Source organism: Acomys minous, assembly GCF_964271855.1.
Source record: "Acomys minous genome assembly, chromosome: 9".
NCBI classification, from domain to species: Eukaryota; Metazoa; Chordata; class Mammalia; order Rodentia; family Muridae; genus Acomys; species Acomys minous.
Genome location: NC_140490.1, coordinates 58,255,032 through 58,271,891, shown reverse-complemented (window position 1 = coordinate 58,271,891; position 16,860 = coordinate 58,255,032). Strand labels below are relative to the sequence as shown.

The 16,860-nt window shown below is 44.1% G+C and overlaps 1 protein-coding gene and 1 long non-coding RNA gene across 6 annotated transcripts in view; both read left to right on the top strand.

Annotated features, from left to right (window-relative positions):
• The window catches only part of CDYL (chromodomain Y like), a 219,564-nt gene that overhangs the window by 75,418 nt on the left and 127,286 nt on the right, over positions 1-16,860 (top strand). The window contains exon 1 of one of the 5 annotated variants that reach the window (XM_084795440.1): positions 5,609-5,708. The exons of the other annotated variants lie outside the window; for them this stretch is intronic. Coding sequence (XP_084651566.1) covers positions 5,706-5,708 — 3 coding nt within the window. The 5' untranslated portion in view covers positions 5,609-5,705. Of the gene's footprint in view, positions 1-5,608; positions 5,709-16,860 lie in introns of those variants that run through there. 5 annotated transcript variants of the gene reach the window in all.
• LOC311604587 lies at positions 9,114-16,650 on the top strand. Its single transcript, XR_014781570.1, has 2 exons — positions 9,114-9,919; positions 15,518-16,650. It is a non-coding gene; the product is annotated as an uncharacterized lncRNA (long non-coding RNA).

Genomic DNA, 16,860 nt, shown 5'->3' with positions numbered 1-16,860 from the left:
ACTTTTTGTTCTGTTTTGTTTTACAAAAAGTCCTTAGGAGGACTTTTGCCTTCTATAGACTAAGGGGGAGGTTGTTGGGTGCCCTTGATTTGTGCTTCAGTATACGGTTCCTATCACTGAAAATTGTCTCCCCCTTTCAACCATTTTACCCATTTGCAGTGCCCTAGTGCGTTCAAGATGCTCTCTTAGGTCACTGGGGGATATAAAGAGAAAACTCCCCGTTCCCAAGAAGCTTTGTTTCCAGGAATGACCGTGTGTCTTAGTGGGAACCAGCACGGCCGAGGCTAGGATGTAGGCAAGCTGTCTTACTGACCAAGTCATGGAAAGTCCAGAAAGTGCTGAGTGTGAACAAGGTGGGGATTTACTTTAAACATTAGATGATTCTTGCGTGGCTTATTCTTGGTATTCACTGTTGAGGTTTTTGTTGTTGTTGTTGTTGTTGTTGTTTGGGGCGGGGTATCCAACTGTCAACCCCATTGGTATTTGGGTGAGAGGTGCACATTATACGTAAATTGTATCCTTCATGGCTAAAGGACACACTGATCATTGTGTTATGAGTTAGTGGTTTCTTTCTGTGTTTATTTCATAGCTTCCTGTTTTCTACTCACCAGTTTTCTGACAGAAGTCACTTAAATCATTTTTAGTAAGTTTGTGTTCATTCAGGGTGTTTCTGAATGCCTGTGATATGGAGAGATGGAGGTGTGTGATGTGCAATGCCCTCTAGAAGCATCTCTTGGGGAACAGATGAGTACACTGCAAATGAATGGAGCACCTACTCAATGAAGTTTTGAGTCTCGGTATTACCTTACTTTGTTACCAGGGAAAAGGTAACAGATATGAAAGTAATGTAGGTGTGTCCTGGTAAGTATCTTTTAGGCTTGCTGCTAACTCCTTTATTTGATGGAAACATTGTGACTATTTCAATTAAAAGTTGATGTTGAAGCAGGGGCTGGTGGCACATACCATTAATCCTAGCACTCTATGAGTTCGAGGCCAGCCAGGTTTTCACAGCTAGTTCCAAAACCACTGAGGCTCCATGAAAAAACCTTGTTGCGAAAAAGCCAGTAAACAAAGAAAGTTGATGTTGAGGTAGCACCAGTATAATCTCAGAACTCAGGGGGCTGAGGCAGGAGGATCAGGAACTCCAGAACAGTCTGGAATGCATAGTGAGCCTGTGTCTCAAACAAACCAAAGAGCCCGTTTGAGGGGTCAGTGTCACCTACATGGTGAAAGTTTTTGCATCGGGGCCAAGAGTCTGGACCTACAGTCATATTGCTTGTGCCTGGCTTTCAGCTATCATTTTGAGTAAATTAGCCTTGAAAGCGGTTTCCACCTCTGTGGGGATGGGGTCAGTGCTTCCCTTGTAGAGCTGTGGGGCGTATTCGAGAAAATACATTAAGCGCACGCCTACAGCAAGTGTAGAAAGGGGTGTACTCAGTCCTGCTCTAGAGCTGACCTAAAATCCCCAGTCCTGTTTTTGTCTAAAAAGATACAGTTTGCACCCAGAAGTTTATTTGTGCATGAGGAGTGATATCCAACTATAGATGAACTCTGTGGTCTGCCTGGTTGGGCAGAACACCATGTGCTTCAGAGGCTGGGTCAAGAGATAATTGTTTTGTCATGTCTTTTCTGGTTGTCCCTAAGTTGAAATGTTCTGTGTTTGGCCTGAGGCTCTACAGATCTAGAGTACTGGAAAATCTTGCTCTTATGTACCTGCTCAGACAGGAAGGTGGGCTTTGAGAGCTTCAAGAACTGTAGTTGGTTGTCTTAAGTGTTCGCTAAGCTGTAGTTTGCTCACTTGGGTCTCTAACACTTCGCCTGGGACCTTGTATATAGTACTAGAACCTTAGGATGACTAAGTGACAATTGGAACTATGTTTTGTGGATGAAAAACAAGGGAACAATCCACAGTAGGGGTAGGACAGAGTGGAACATACCTCTTCCAGAAGCCAGAGCTTGTTAGCTGAAGGCTAGATTGGGACTTACAGTCCCTGTGTCTCTAGCGGCTAAGGCTGAGTGAACACGTGTTTGTGCGTTTGTGGCATGCACACATCACTGCCCGTGTGCAGTCACAGCTTATGGTGCATGCGTAGAAGTTAGAGAACAACTTTGAAGTCTCTTCTCTCCTTCAAGCTAAAAGTTCCCGACATTGAACTAAGGCTTGCCTTCCAATGCTCCTTCAAGCTAAAAGTTCCCGACATTGAGCTAAGGCTTGCCTTCCAATGAGCCATCTTGCTGGCCCAGAGCCCACTGTTGATGGAGCGTAAAAGACCAAACATCTTTTGTTTTAAAGTTTTTAAAATTTGCGTTTTAAAAATTGTTATATAGTTGCCTGTATTTATCATGTACAACGTATTATGTTGAAGTATGTGTGCAATCCCTTGAATGTGGCTAGTTGACACACACTAGAGTTATTCTTGTGATGAGAACGGTACACATTGCACGTTTTCAGCAACTCGGTTACGCTCATTCCACACTCACCGTTGCTGCACGGTGGACTCTTGAGCATATTCCTTCTGTTCTGCTGCGCCAGCTTTCCCCAGCCCGTTCTTCAACTAACCTGCATTCTACTTTGATCTCCTCTGTGGCTAACCACAAGTAAGTTCATGGTTTGTCTGTGTGCCCGTCTGTCTGTCCTTGGCTGGTTTCAGCATAATGACTTCATTTTTATCAGTGTCACAAATGACGAGGACTTGTTTGCGTTGGTGGGGTACATACTGTGTACGTGTACCATTCTCTCTCTCCCTTCGATGAGCCCGAGCTCACTCCGTGTCTGGGCTGCTGTGAGCAGTGCCGCAGGGAACAAGGAGCAGAGGCGCCTTCTCAGCATACTGGCTGCATCATCCGGAAGATCTCATTCTCGTTCTTTGAGGACCTTGTGTACAGCTCTACTACAGCGCTTGTACTGGTACATTTTCCCACCGCTGTAGAGCGGGTTGCCTTTTCCCTGTGCCCGTATCAGTGGTTACCTTTTGTAGTTTTCATAAAGTCATTCAAACAGAAGGTACTGGGTCGTAGTTTTTAGGAGTTGATGTGTGTGTGTGTGTGTGTGTGTGTGTGTGTGTGTGTGTGTGTGTGTGTCGGTCAGAGAACAACTTTGAGGCTGCGGCGTTGATTCTCTTCCTTCCAGGGCTCGGATCCGTGTCGCCCTGCGTGTGTGGCAGTGTAATTACCCACTTAGTCATTTTGCTGGTCATTTTTTCCTCACTGTTGATGTTGAACATTTTTAATGTCTGTTGGCCACTCGTGTGCCTTTCATGATCCTTAGCCTGTTTTTGCTGTTGTTTTGCTGTTACGCTGTTGTATATGTCACATATTTTGGCTCACTTCTCAGCAGGTGTAAGTTTTCAAGTGCTGTCTTCCATTCTGTAGGCTGCCTGCTTTGTTGATTTTGTGCAGTCCTCTTTGTCAATTCGCTTTTCAGTCAGTCGTGGCCGAGGACTGTCCTTGCCCTTCCTCCTTTGATTTCTTCCAGTAGTTTTCATGGTTCAGAGTCATAGGTCCAAGACTTTTGTCCATGAAAGTTGGTGTTTTGTATATGAAAGAAAGGAAGGGTCGGATTCCCTTCTCCACTGGGACCACCGTTTCCTCCACACCATACTAAGCCATCCTTTGGTCACAGCTCCTCTGTTGGCACGATTGTTAAGACGTAATGAGTCTACAAATGTTTGAATTTGTCTCTAGGCTTTCCATTGTGTTTGGTTTGTCTGTTTTTATGCCAGACTGTGTGTGCACTTCTCGTCATGATAACTGTTTGTTTTTACTCAAAATTGCGTTGGGTGTTTGGGAACCTTTTATTTTTGTGTATACATTTTAGAACTTACCTTGATTTTTGTAAGGAAGAATGTCATTGGTATTTTGATGGGAGTCCCATTTATCTTTAGGTCACTGTTAATATTATGGACATCGAACCAGATTATTGATTCTAATCCATGAACATGGTATATCTTCACATCTTTTTGTGTCTTCATCACTATTTTACAGTCACCTACTTCTGTGTATGTGTGTGGTGCTAGGATCCATGATAGATGGTCTTGTGCATGATAGCCTACAGTGAACGACAACCCCTGCCCTGATAGGGCTAAAGTAATTCCTAAGTTTTCCACATAATTTTACTACAACTATTGCAAGTATGATGTTGTACGTGGTTTTTCAGATACTTACTATTAAGTGTATAGAGACATTGTTGTATATATATATGTGTGTATATATATACACACATGTATATATACACACACGCGCGCGCGCCCGCGCACACACACACACATGTTAGTTTTGTATACAAAAAGTTTTGGGTAGAATTTTGGAGTTTTCTGTATATGAAATGATATTGTATGCAAACAGGATAGCTGACTTTTTTCAATCTGGGTGTCGTTTTGTTTCTTTTCTTCTGTCTAGGGCATTCAGTATGTTGAATAGAAGTGATGAGAGTGAATATCTGTGTCTTGTTCCAGATTTTAGAGGAAAAGTGTGGGGACTTTTATCGCTCTGTGTAGCCTTGGCAGTCCTAGACTCCACTGGCCTCAAACTCAGAGAGATTCACCTGCTCTGCCTCCTCCAGTGCTGGGATTATAGGCATGAGCCACTGTGCCCATCAATTTCCTATTTCCTTATTTCATTCAGTCTTGATTGTGTATGGAGCTTCTAATTTGTTGTCTTTTAGGTTATCTTGTTTGTAAGTCTCATGAGCCTTGCATTTCTGCTCTTTTTTTCTTTAAAGAGCTTTTTTTTTCTTTTTGTTCAGCTAAAGATTTGTTGATAGCGATTTTAAAGAAATAAATCAATAAATCTCTCCACCCTATCCCCCAGTTTCTGTTTCATTTGTTTCTACTCTGATATTTCATATTCTCCTGTTTAGTTTTTGGTCTGCTTGACACAAGCTAGAAGCTAGATTTTTTTTTTTCCCTCCCCTGGGAAGGGTAACCTCAGTTGGGAAAATGCCTCCATCAGATTGTCTATGGGAGGTGTGCAGGGCATTTTCTTGGTAATGATTGATACAGGAGCAGTGCTTCCTCTGGGTTGGTGGTCTTGGGAAGTAAGAAAGCAAATTGAGTAAGCTTTGGGGAGCAAACCAGTAAGCAGTGCTCTTCCATGGGCTCTGCTTCAGTTCCTGCCTCCAGGTGCCTGCCCTGACTTCCCTGTATGATGAACTGTGTGCTGTAAGAGGAAATAAACCCTTTCCACTCTAAACTTTTTTAAAATTACGTACAGTACTTTTAATAGTCTCTTAATTTCTGAGGTAATATAATTTATCATTTACCTCTTCCCTTTCCTTCCTTTAAACCCTCCCATATCCCCTCCTTCTCTCTTTCAAATTCATGGCCTCCTTTTTTATAATTGATATATATATATATATATATATATATATATATATATATATATATATATATATATATATTCCTAAACACAAAAATACAACCTGCTTAGTCTGTATACTGTTACTTTTATGTATGTTTTCGGGGTTAACATTGTTACTAGATAGATAACCAGTTGTGCTCCTCTTTCGGCTGGTTTTGTGTGTCAACTTGACATAAGCTAGAGTTATCAGAGAGGAAGGAGCCTCAGGTGGGGAAATGCCTCCATAAGATCCAGCTTTAAGGCATTTTCCCAATTAGTGATTAGTTGGGGAGGCCCCAGCCCATTATGGATGGTGCCAAGCCTGGGCTGATGGTCCTGGGTTCTGTAAGGGAGCAGACTGAGAAGGCATGGTAAGTGTCGGCAGCACCCCTCCATGGCCTCTGCATCAGCTCCTGCCTCCAGGTTCCAGCCTTGCTTCAGTTCCTGTCCTGACTCCCTTCAGTGATGGACTATGGTCTGGAAATGTAAGCTAAATAATCCCCTTCCTCCCCAACTTGCTTTTTGGTCATGGTGTTTTTATTGCGGCAATAGAAACCCTAACAAAGACACCCAGGAAAGGCTGTTTTTTTTTCCTCCTCTCAGCATTCCTTAGCTGCCTATAGTTTTCTGTGTAGGACTGACGCCTGGTGAGTTTCCCCTGTCTACTTAGCATGCCTGTGTGGTCCCTGTTCAGCTCATGTTGATCAGACTGATGGGTGTAGCTTCTGACATTTCTAGGAGGCACGATCACGGAGCAAACTCCCTGATGGGCTTGCTCTAACCACATCCCCACCCCGACCCGATTCTGTAGTGATTACCAAGCCTTAAGTTCCGGAATTATTTTGTAGGCGTATCAGTTGGGACTGGGCTCCACACTTCTGCACTGTAGTTGGTTGTGGTTTCCTGCAGTGTCTCCCGCTGTTGCAGAGACCTCTCCTTGATGAGGGACGAGGACACTTAATCTTCGAGTATAAGGGCAAATACTTAGGATGTAGTTCGTGATTATGTTGGTTGGTTAGGAAAGTGGTGGTTGGAGAGTCTCTGCCAAGATCGATGACTTGACTAGCCCGAGGGTAGTTGGCTAGGTCTCCAGGACCAGGCAGGAGTTTTCCTCTTGTTGAGTGGGTTTTAAGTCCAACTAGAAGACTGTTGGTTACCAGCAAGGAATGCATGCACTACGGCCCAAAGAGTTACCCTGCCGTGTTGTGGTTCATAGGTGTCGTAGCTGGGTGGAACTGTTAGTTGCTTCCCTCCTGTGGAAGGCACTTCTTGTATCATAAAGGCAAGTCCTCAAGGAGGTCGCCGTTAGGTCAGTTCCACTGTTCAAGGGCCTCTGGGTCTCCAAGTTGCTTTCGGTGATGGTGTTTATCAGAGCAATAAAATGTGTCATCTACTAATTTTGTATGTTTTGCTGTGTGGTTACCATTGGTTTTACAAAAAGCATGCCATAGTTATAGCAGATTATTCTCAGCTAACAGCAACATACATTTTAGTATACTATTTTATCAATTCTTTAATAACGCATTTACCTCCTCAATTCCTCCCCCTAACCCCCTACTTTCTTACCCATTTCTCTGTTGCTTTGTTTTAAATAACCTACTTAGTTCAATTTCTGGTGTGTGTGTGTGTGTGTGTGTGTGTGTGTGTGTGTGTGTGTAGGAACACCCACTGGAACATATCAGGGGTCACAACCTTAAAGAAAATGGACTCTCCCACCTGCTCAAATCATCACCTGTCCATACTCTGCGCACTCCATGCTGGAAGGTTGGTTGGCATGTTCTTGTACAGGTCTTGTGCAGGAAAGAACAGCTGCTGTGAGGTGAGCGCATCTGCCCTGTCATGGCCAGAGGACACAAGTTCACTCTGGTCTTCTTAAACCACTTAAATTTTTTTTTTCTCACCCTCTCTTTGGCCATGTTATGGCTCCTGAGTCCTGGGCAGGGGATGGGGGTGGTAGTGGTTATTTAAGAGAAAACCAGTTCATTGGTTCCTTTTCTCTTTATTTTTAAATTGATTGTTTTCTTGCAGCATTTCCAAGATATGATCCCATCTGCTTTCTCATCATTCTTGAGGAGCTTGTCCACCATATTTTTTGGACCATAAGATGCACTCCCTGCCCCAAAAATGTGCTGGGTGCTTAGGGTGTGTCTTATGGTCTGATTGCTGTTTTTATTGTTTTTTCTTGTTTTACTGCTTTAAAAACTAGGTGGTGCATCTTATGATCAGGTGCGTAGTATAGTCTTAAAAATATGGTAGTTGCCTTAGAGGTCTTTTTTTTTTTTTAACTTAGGTGTTCTGCAGTTTTAACTACATTGTATTTTGTATGACACTTTTATTACAAATACACTTGGTATATGTTACACTGCTTTTGTGGGTTTGTGTCTTATCAGGTCAACCTGTTTTCAGCTATTGTTTCTTCTCTATATCCATATCCATTCCTCCACTTTGGATGTTAAGAGTCTTGCTGTGCAGCCTTGTCTCTTCAGACTGGCATCTTCTTGTCCTCACCTCCTCAATGGACATGTGCACCAGCACACCCTGCTTCTGCTGTCCTGGAATTCCGTGAAGGCATCTGTCCAGTCTCCTAGTGTCTCAATTGCTCAGCCTCTGGTTTCCATCTCCTTAATGCTGCTTCTTTTTTAAAGCTACCTTTGTTGCTGTTTTCTTTTAGTGAGATAACTTTGTATCTCCTTGCCCCTTGTTTCCAGTTCATTCCCACCTAGTTTAATTTGGTAAGTCCAGTTCAGTGGGTCAACTAAGTACATGTAGAGTGTGGTGAAAAGTCTGGCAACAATCGGAAGAATCAAAAGCAAGTGCATACTGAACTCAGGACGTCCCTGGCAGTGCACACCTGTGTTGCCCTGCTTTCACTGTAGCTACAGCCCGTTCTGAATATTTAGCAGTTGCACTTTGCAGTGAGTGCTGCTACCACACATGATGCCAGCAGTGTCTGTTCTTTAAGAAGTACAATGGCTTAATTATGGAAAAGAAAGAGATTTTTTTTCTGTTGTCATTCTTTAGCATATATATATATTATATTATATGTTAGAATATTTGATTTTAAAATTGTTATTTTTAAGTTATCTTGAGTTTCGTAATACATATTAGATTTTGCTTGGGATTGGGACATAACTTCAGTACTTTCTGAAATAGCTCTGGACATTCTCCTGTCATCTTTTGTTATGCATGTAGGTGAGGTGGTGTGCTCAGATTGACAGATGATCAAAATGATCATTTAGTTCTGAAAAACACTGAGGATGCTGTGTTCTGCAGACTCAATTATTCAACCAAGGTGTCTTTAAGTTAAAAAATAGAGCTAAATTTGTTATCATCTTTAATAAATGGTAAAAATTATATGTATACCAGGTAAATTTTCAAATGTATTTTTAAATGTTTGTTTATTTGATGCATGAATGATCTGTTTGTACACCTGCAGGCCAGAAGAGGGCATCAGATCACATTATAGATGGTTGTGAGCCACCATGTGGTTGCTGGGAATTGAACTCAGGACCTCTGGAAGAGGTCTCTCCATTGCATCCCCCATTCAAGATTCATTGAAAATTTTTATACTCATTTTCTTCACCTGTGCTCAGAGTTAAGAATTTCTTGGAGCTGGGCCTGGTAGCACATGCCTTTAATCCCAGCACCGGGAGGCAGAATCAGGTGGATCTCTGTGAGTTCAACTCCAGCCTGGTCTAGTACAGCTGGGGCTGTTACACAGAGAAACTCTGTCTTGGAAAAACCTAAGGTGGGGGTGGGGGTGGGCAGGGGAGATTGTTCATCCAGAACTACAGCCCAAGGAATAGTGCAGCAACATGTAGAGTCTTCCCTCTTCAACTAAACTTGAAAGTCCCTCATACACAGACTCAGAGGGTGTCTTCTTGTTGGTCTTCTTTTTTTTTTTTCCTTCTTGTTGGTCTTCGATCCTGTCACTTTGGCTCAGTATTAGCTGCCGTGGGTGTTGATCTGTTTTTATGATTTACTCTCCAAGATTGGAACTGGAGGTGTGCCTGGGGTTTTCCTTGCCTCCCGCAAGCCCAATAAAGCCTGAAGAATTACATCTTATTAAAGATCTTCTAATTTTGTTTGGGGGTCCTCAGAACTCCCAGTTGCTGCAGCCCCTGCATCTGAAGAAGTCCCATTTGATTGGGAACTTGTAGGGTGAAGGGTTAGATCCAACACGGCATTTACCTCATGATATTGAAGTGCAAATAACGTGTAAACTGATATCATGGCAACTGTTTATGGAACTGCAGGTATTGCTGTATGAGCATATCTTCTCTATTTTTTTCTTTAGCCGAGTCTGGCGTGCCCTCAGCTTGCCAGCCCCAGTGTCTATCTTCAGCCTGCTTAGCATAGGTGAGGCCCTTATTTCACTGACCTTAAAACAAAGAACAAAAATGCCACATCTTTTTTATTTACTTTTAAAATTAATTATAATTTATTCACATTACATCCAGACTATTATCCCCTTGCTCATATCTTGCTGTTCTCATCCTCCCTTCCTCTCCTGTCCTATTCCCTCCCCTAGGCCTGTCACAGCAGGGCCCTCTTCCCCCATTGGCTGACCACAGCCTATCAGGTCTCATCCTCATAGCCTGCACCCCTTCCTCTGTGTGCCTGCTGGGCCTCCCTGGCAAGGAGAAGTGATCAAATTGCGGGCACTAGCATTCCTGTCAGTGGCAGTCCCTGCTTCTCCCCACCCCCACCCCCACCCCTGCTGTGAAGAGTGAGCTGGCCATTGGCTAGAACAGGGAGTCTAGGTTCTTTGCATGCATTGTCCTCGGTTGGTGCAACAGTTTGTGCATGCCCTCTAGGCCTTAATGGGTCTCCCTGTATGATTCCCAACCCTTTCAAGTCTTTCCATCTGCCACCACCCCCCCCACCCCCGCCCCCTGCCCCCAGCTCTTCCATACAACACTCAGTGCTCCTCCCTGAGCCCTGGTTCTAAGCCCTAGCATCTTCCCCATCTCCTGCTGGGTGGAGTCTCTCAGGACATCTATATTGGGCTAATACCCACTTATAAGTGAATATAGATATATACCATGCATGTCTTTCTGGGTCAGGGTTACCTCATTCAGGATGATCTTTTCTAGTTACACCCATTTGCCTTTAGATTTCAAGATTTCCTTGTTTTTAATAGCCGAGTAATCTTCTGTTGTGTAAATGTACCACAGTTTCTTTCTCCATTCTTGGGTTCAGGGGACATCTAGGTTGTTTCTAGATTCATGCTATTACGAATAGAGCTGCTATGAACATAGTTGAGCAAATGTCCTTGTTGTATGGTGGAGCATCTTCGGGTATATACCCAGGAGTGGTATAGCTGGGTCTTGTGGTAACACTGTTTCCAGTTTTCTGAGAAAGTCCCAGATTGTTTTCCAAAGTGGTTATACAAGTTTGCACTTCCACCAGCAATGGAGGAGTGTTCCCCTTTCTCCACATCCTCGCCAGCAAGTGTTGTCACTTTAGTTTTTGATCCTAGCCATTCTGGTAGGTGTAAGATGGAGTCGTTTTGGTTTGCATTTCCCTAATAACTAGAGACATTGAGTATTTCTTGACATTGGTTTTTCTTGGCCATTCTATGTTCCTCTGTTGAGAATTCTGTTTAGCTCTGTACCCCATTTCTTAATTGTATATTTTGGTTTGGTGGTGTTTAATTTATTGAGTTCCTTATATATTTTGGATATTAGCCCTCTGTCAGATGTCGGGTTGGTGAAGATGGTTTCCAGTCTGTAGGAAAAGCCACATCTTACCAGCACGTCTTTCAAAGTGTGGCATCATCCTGCTTCACACTGTAGTTGCCACTTTTCACCTTCTTGCACACTGCTTTGTGTGAGGTATGTTGTATGCATTTTCTTCTGAACGGTTGGATACACATGTGTTCATACCTTAGATTGGTGTCTGGGGACGTGAATATAGTAGACAGTCAATAGCTACTGATATTACTAGTGATTGAAGTTTGAATCATTGTTTATATGTGATAGTGGTGCATTATGTGTAGCTGGTGCTTGCTACTTTGGTAACAACTTTCCTTCTTCCCTTTCAACCCCCTAACACTAGATTCTGAGAGACAAACTATAGACAGGAAAGGGAAGAGACCCCGGAATGAAATCAGGGGTTGGCAAATGGGCAGTGCTGTATTAGCTACTGCTTCCTGCTGACTAGTGGCATTGCGCTCCGTGGGGCAAGTTTGATCTAATTTCTTCTGGTTCCTTTGTTGTGTGTGACCACTTCACAAACCGTGACCAACAGCAACTAACAACCAATCAACAACTCACCCATGTGGCTCTAGCATTTATATACCCTCTGAAAAGTCCCCAGAATTCCAAATGTCACAGAATTGAAGAAAGTATCTGCAGCTGGCAGAGTCACACCTCTGTTGGAGCACTGGGCAAATCATAGTCAACTACTGTGAAGCAGCCCCCTATCCCACATCTGGAATTAAAACGAAAACATATTCTTATAATATTTCTGTGTTTTTAAAGAAACCAAACTTTCAAAATTCTCACTAAAACTTAAGTGTCTGATTTGGGACAGATCTTACAAGTAAACTAGAACCTGAATTTTGCACACGTTTGAGGGGAGGAAAGATTTCTCCTAGAAAGACATTGAATCATTGTTATTATTAACATGGTATATGGGGCTGAAAAAATGGCTCAGCAGCTAAGGGCACTTACTGCTTTTGCAGAGGAACTGGGTTCAGGTGCCGGCACCAACACCGGGTGGCTCACAACTGCCTCTCACTCCAGTTCCAGGCCATCTGATGCCCTTTTCTGGCCTTTGTGGTACATATACATACACTTAGGCACACATACAAAGTTTTGGAAATCTTTAAAAGGGTTTTAACGTTGTCATTTGTTGAAAATGACGTGTGGGAAGAGAGGCTTTCTTCCAACACAGGTGTCAAGGAGCTGCAGTCAGCCGCCCCAGTCTCTGCAGAGTGCCTCAGTTTGTGTATGATTTCCATCTGCAGTAGTTTCTGCTGCCCTCAGTTTTCTAGAAGATGATCCTTTCCCACATTTGGTTTGGTAGAACCCAGCATTGTTGATTGCAGGCTGTGGACATTGCTTAGTTTAAATGTACTTTTTTTTTTTTTTGTCAGTAATTTGCTGTTAAGAGTTTCAGGGAATCAAGTAGATGCACACGGGGGCATTTCCTAATTTACCATGTGACTGATCTCAAGAGTTCAGCTTTTTAGCACCTGAGAGAACTAGGGGACACCCCTCCTTCATTCTTTAGCTATAAAAAATAGTGGCATATCTCATGTGCGTTGTTCATCTCTGGGACTCTGTGGGCACTGCTTAGGTTGATATTAGTCCTGGTGTTACTTGGACTTCATTGGCTTTGGTAGCATGATCTAAAAAAACAGAAAGTGCTTATCTGCCATGGCAGGTGCATGACGTTAAGGTTAGCTTGTGAAATTAGCTAAAAGTGGTAGGACCTTTGGGGTCTTGCATAATAGTCTTGTAGGTCATGAACCCTGGAGAGTGTAAAGTGTGAGTGTGTTTATGCAAAGATACGTACATGTTGGATCAAACTGTCTAGAAGGACTTTCCCAAAGCTTTGACGTGTGAGTGATAACGGTAAGGACATTTTCATGCCGTGTGTTCTACGGTTTCCTCCCCAAGTCATGTGTTCTAACAGCAGCAGAATGGGCAAACATTCCTAAGAGACTGGGATGGAGTTGGGGGTTGAATGGCTGGGGTTGAACGGCTTCAGCTATCCTGACCTGTTTACTTGTTATGTTACTCCAGAACTCTGATGAGACTGTGTGCTCCATAGACCTGGGTGGGGGTTGGGGGTTGCTATGAGACATTTTTAAATGTTCCAGGAAGATGAGCCGTGTTAGTGGCTCTGTGGAGCCCATGATCTCTTGCTCTCTCCCTCCCTCTCTCCCTCCCTCCCTTCCCCCTCCGTCCCTCCCTCCCTCCTTCCCTCCCTTCCCCCTCCGTCCCTCCCTCCCTCCTTCCATCCCTCCTCCTCCTCTTCTCCCCCCCCCCACCCCCGTGTGTTTGTGTGTTTGTTTGAGCTGTGTTCATTAGCCTACAATTTGTTGTGGTTTTCCTCAGAGTATAATAAAATGAAGGGAATCCAAGTAGCATCTATAGTTTGAACCTGTCATGGTAGATAGTTTTGATGCCTCTGTCTACTGTGGTTTTTTCGTATTCATGCTGTTTGGCTGTACAGTGTCTCCCTAGGTGCTATTGGGAGGTGTCAAAGTGTCAGAAGTGGGGCCTAATGGGGGGGGTCTTTAGGTCACTGCGGGGCATGTCTCTCACCAGGAACATTGAGAACTTGTGTCCTCTTTGCCATGAGGTTTACAGTTGGCTTCTAGCACATGCTCCCTGCCACAGTGTGAAGCAAGTCAGTTGTGGGCCAACATCTCCAAAACTGTTAGCTGAAGTAAAACTGCAAGTGATCATCTCAGGCACTGTGTTGCTGAAATGGAAAGCTGACTAATAGATGTATACATACCTGTTGTTTTAATTTATAAATTAGGCATAGAGATTAAACTATCCTCTAATGAGTTTTATGACTGTGTACTCGCTTATATACCCTCTAAGAGTGTTATTTGTAGTTGTACGGTTTCACTTAAAGGGAGTACTTTATATCATCTGTTTGGCATGTCTTAATTCTTAGTCTCTGGGCCATTAGGTAAAATAAGAGTTACTTAACTGAGCCCTGTGGGAACTGTGATAGTTTTACAGCCCAGATGGCTGTCAGGTGGGTAGTGTATACAGTCAGCATTCGCTGCACAGGGGCTGATGAACACACGAAGCCTTCTAGGGTTTCATCATGCTGTTTATGGTGGAGTGTGGTTTTACTTGTTTTCAGACAGGGTCACATGCAGTCCGTGTTGACCTCAAGCTTGTAATTGACCCGCCAGTCCCTGTCTGTACTTCCCAAGTGCCTGGCTTTGTGGGGTTACACTGCCGCCAAGCCTAGCTGTGATGCTGGTTAGCATTCTATGAATTGTTTGGTTTTGGAATATTCTGTTTGACATTTTCAGAATACAGTTGATCTATCTACCCTACTAAGATCTTCAGTATTAAGTCGCTAGGCTCTGCCCATAAATACCTCTTGGCAGGGTTTGAATTAAATGCGTGGATACATACCCGCTAGTTCCTCAGGAGACATTCCTAAATAGCCTCAGGGTTAGAGTAGTTACACGGAATTAATTTTGAAATTCTATGAAATGCATTTCCTCTCCTTTTTTTTTTTTTTTCTCTTTGTTTTGCTTTGCTTTTTGAGGCAGGTTTTCCCTGTGTAGCCTTGGCTGTCTTGGAACTCACTCTGTAGACCAGGCTGGCTACACCCTGGAGAACAAGCTCAGAGATCCACCTGCTTCTGCCTCCTGTCTGCCGGAATTAAAGGTGTGTGCCACCACTGCCCAGCGGCACTTTTTTTTTTTTTAAGTATTCATGATGTGTGTGCCTGGTTGTGTGTGCACCATAGTGTGGGTTCAGAGGTCAGAGAACATCTTGCTGGAGTCTGTTCTCCCCTTCAGTAATAGATTGATACGGGTTTCTTCTCCACCATTTCCACTTTGATATGGGTTCCAGGGTTCAAACCCAGGCCTGCCAGGCTGTGTGGCAAGTGCCTTTACTTACTGGACCATTTTAATGGTCCCCAAAATGAGACTTTGTCGAGATGTTTGTGCTCATGTTAGTAGGAGAAGACCAAGTATTAAGACCGAGCCTGCGGAACTGGATAGCTGTAGGGATGCCCAGGAAGTACTCTTCCCATTGTAACACCGATGGCCCTAGGAAGGAAGAGGGCACAGTGTTAACATGGAGCTGGGCAGGGGTTGCTCTAAAATGCAAGTTTTTCAGAGTCACAATTTCACTGAAGAGAGGAAGCTGAAAAACCTTGGAGCCTCTCTTGGGGCTCATAAGGCTAATTCTGCAGCAGTGGAGGGGTGCAGGTGAGCTGGGAAGCTGTAGTGGGGCAGGACTCTTTCTTTTCTGTTAAACATTGAGAAAAACAAGGATAATGTCCTGAAGGTGGGTCAGGTAGCCCTGTGTGCACTCTCCACTAAGACTGCAACAAATGACTGGGTGGACTGCCCCACTGTGTTCCCAGCTCTTGCTCTGGGTGGTGGGTGGGAAGGAAAGGTGGCATTCACAATGCTCATCCTTTCTGGGCATTGTGACTGCCACCCTCCACTCAGACATGGGAGGTCACATCTGAATGTGGCCTGAGCTTACTTGTGCACAACGGCTACCTTCCCTGCCTTGCCAGTTATATTAGCTCTGCTCTTCAGGGTCTAGCAGCTCTGTCCCTTGTGCCTGCTGGGTGGCCTTCACCTTCACCACTTCCTGGTGATGAGCTAAAGTCTCTGCTGTCCTGTAGCTGGAGCTACTGCTCCCACGGTCACTGGATGCTTCATCTAGACTGGTTCATCTAGACGAGTGGTTCGTCACCTGTGGGTTGTGATCACCCTTGGGGCTGCGTATCAGGCATCCTGAGTATTGGATGTTTACATTACGATTCATAACAGTAGCAGGATTACAGTTATGACTTAGCAAGGAGATCATTTTATGGTTGGGGTCACCACAACATGAGGAACGGTATTAGGAAGGTTGAGAGCTACTGATGTAGATCTAGAAGCTTCTTTGTGGGGCGGGTGCTCTTTAAACAACCCTGAGGACGGTGGAAGGTCCAGGAGGCAGATGTTATCCGAGGTCCTACTTGGCTTGGAGCCAGCCCTTTTTCTGCCTCTGGCCACCATTTTCCCCTTTGAGCATTCTTCCAAAAACCAGAGGAAAATCTGGATATTGAGCCCAAAGTCCATGTCAGCCCTTAAGAGTCCTTTTAGAACTCCGTAGCTGTTTGTAATCAGAGCACCCTTGGAGCTAGAGGCAGGACCTAGCTATCCTGGGTGCTACATAGGGAGCTCTGTTTCAAAAGTAGAGGGGTCTGGATGCTAAATGAGGTGCTTAGAGGGCTCATGTACTATGTGTATGAGAATCCGCCATCCTTAAAGCAGTTGAAGGATCACTAACATCAACATGACATTCTCTAAAGGGAAGGTAGCTGGTGATTGGCATCTCCAAGCCCTGAAAGTAGCAGCCTCCTGAGTCCTGAGCTTTGTTGAGTATGGGCCACATAGGGCTCTGACATTTTGAAATTTTTTTACATATCAGTGGCAAAATGAACTTCACTCTTACAGTATGTATCCCATAGCCTTGCAGTAGCTAAGCACTTCTGTGGGCCTCTGGTCTCGTCAGGAAGTGGGGTAGGAGTGGAGTGAAGACAGTGCCGCTGCCGTTCACACCTCCCTCTTTTTTCCCCTCACCTACGCTTTTTTTTTTTTAAATATTTTAATTTTTTAATGTATGTGCGTTGGTGTTTGGGTGTCAGATCTTGGAGTTACAGACAATTGGGGGCTGCCATGTTCAATGCTGCCAGGGGCATTGAACCCTGGTCCTTTGGAAGAGCAGGCGGTGCTCTTAACCACTGAGCCATCTCTCCAGCCCACCTCCCCTACACTTCTTCAGCCTTGTTCCCCTTCCCACCTAC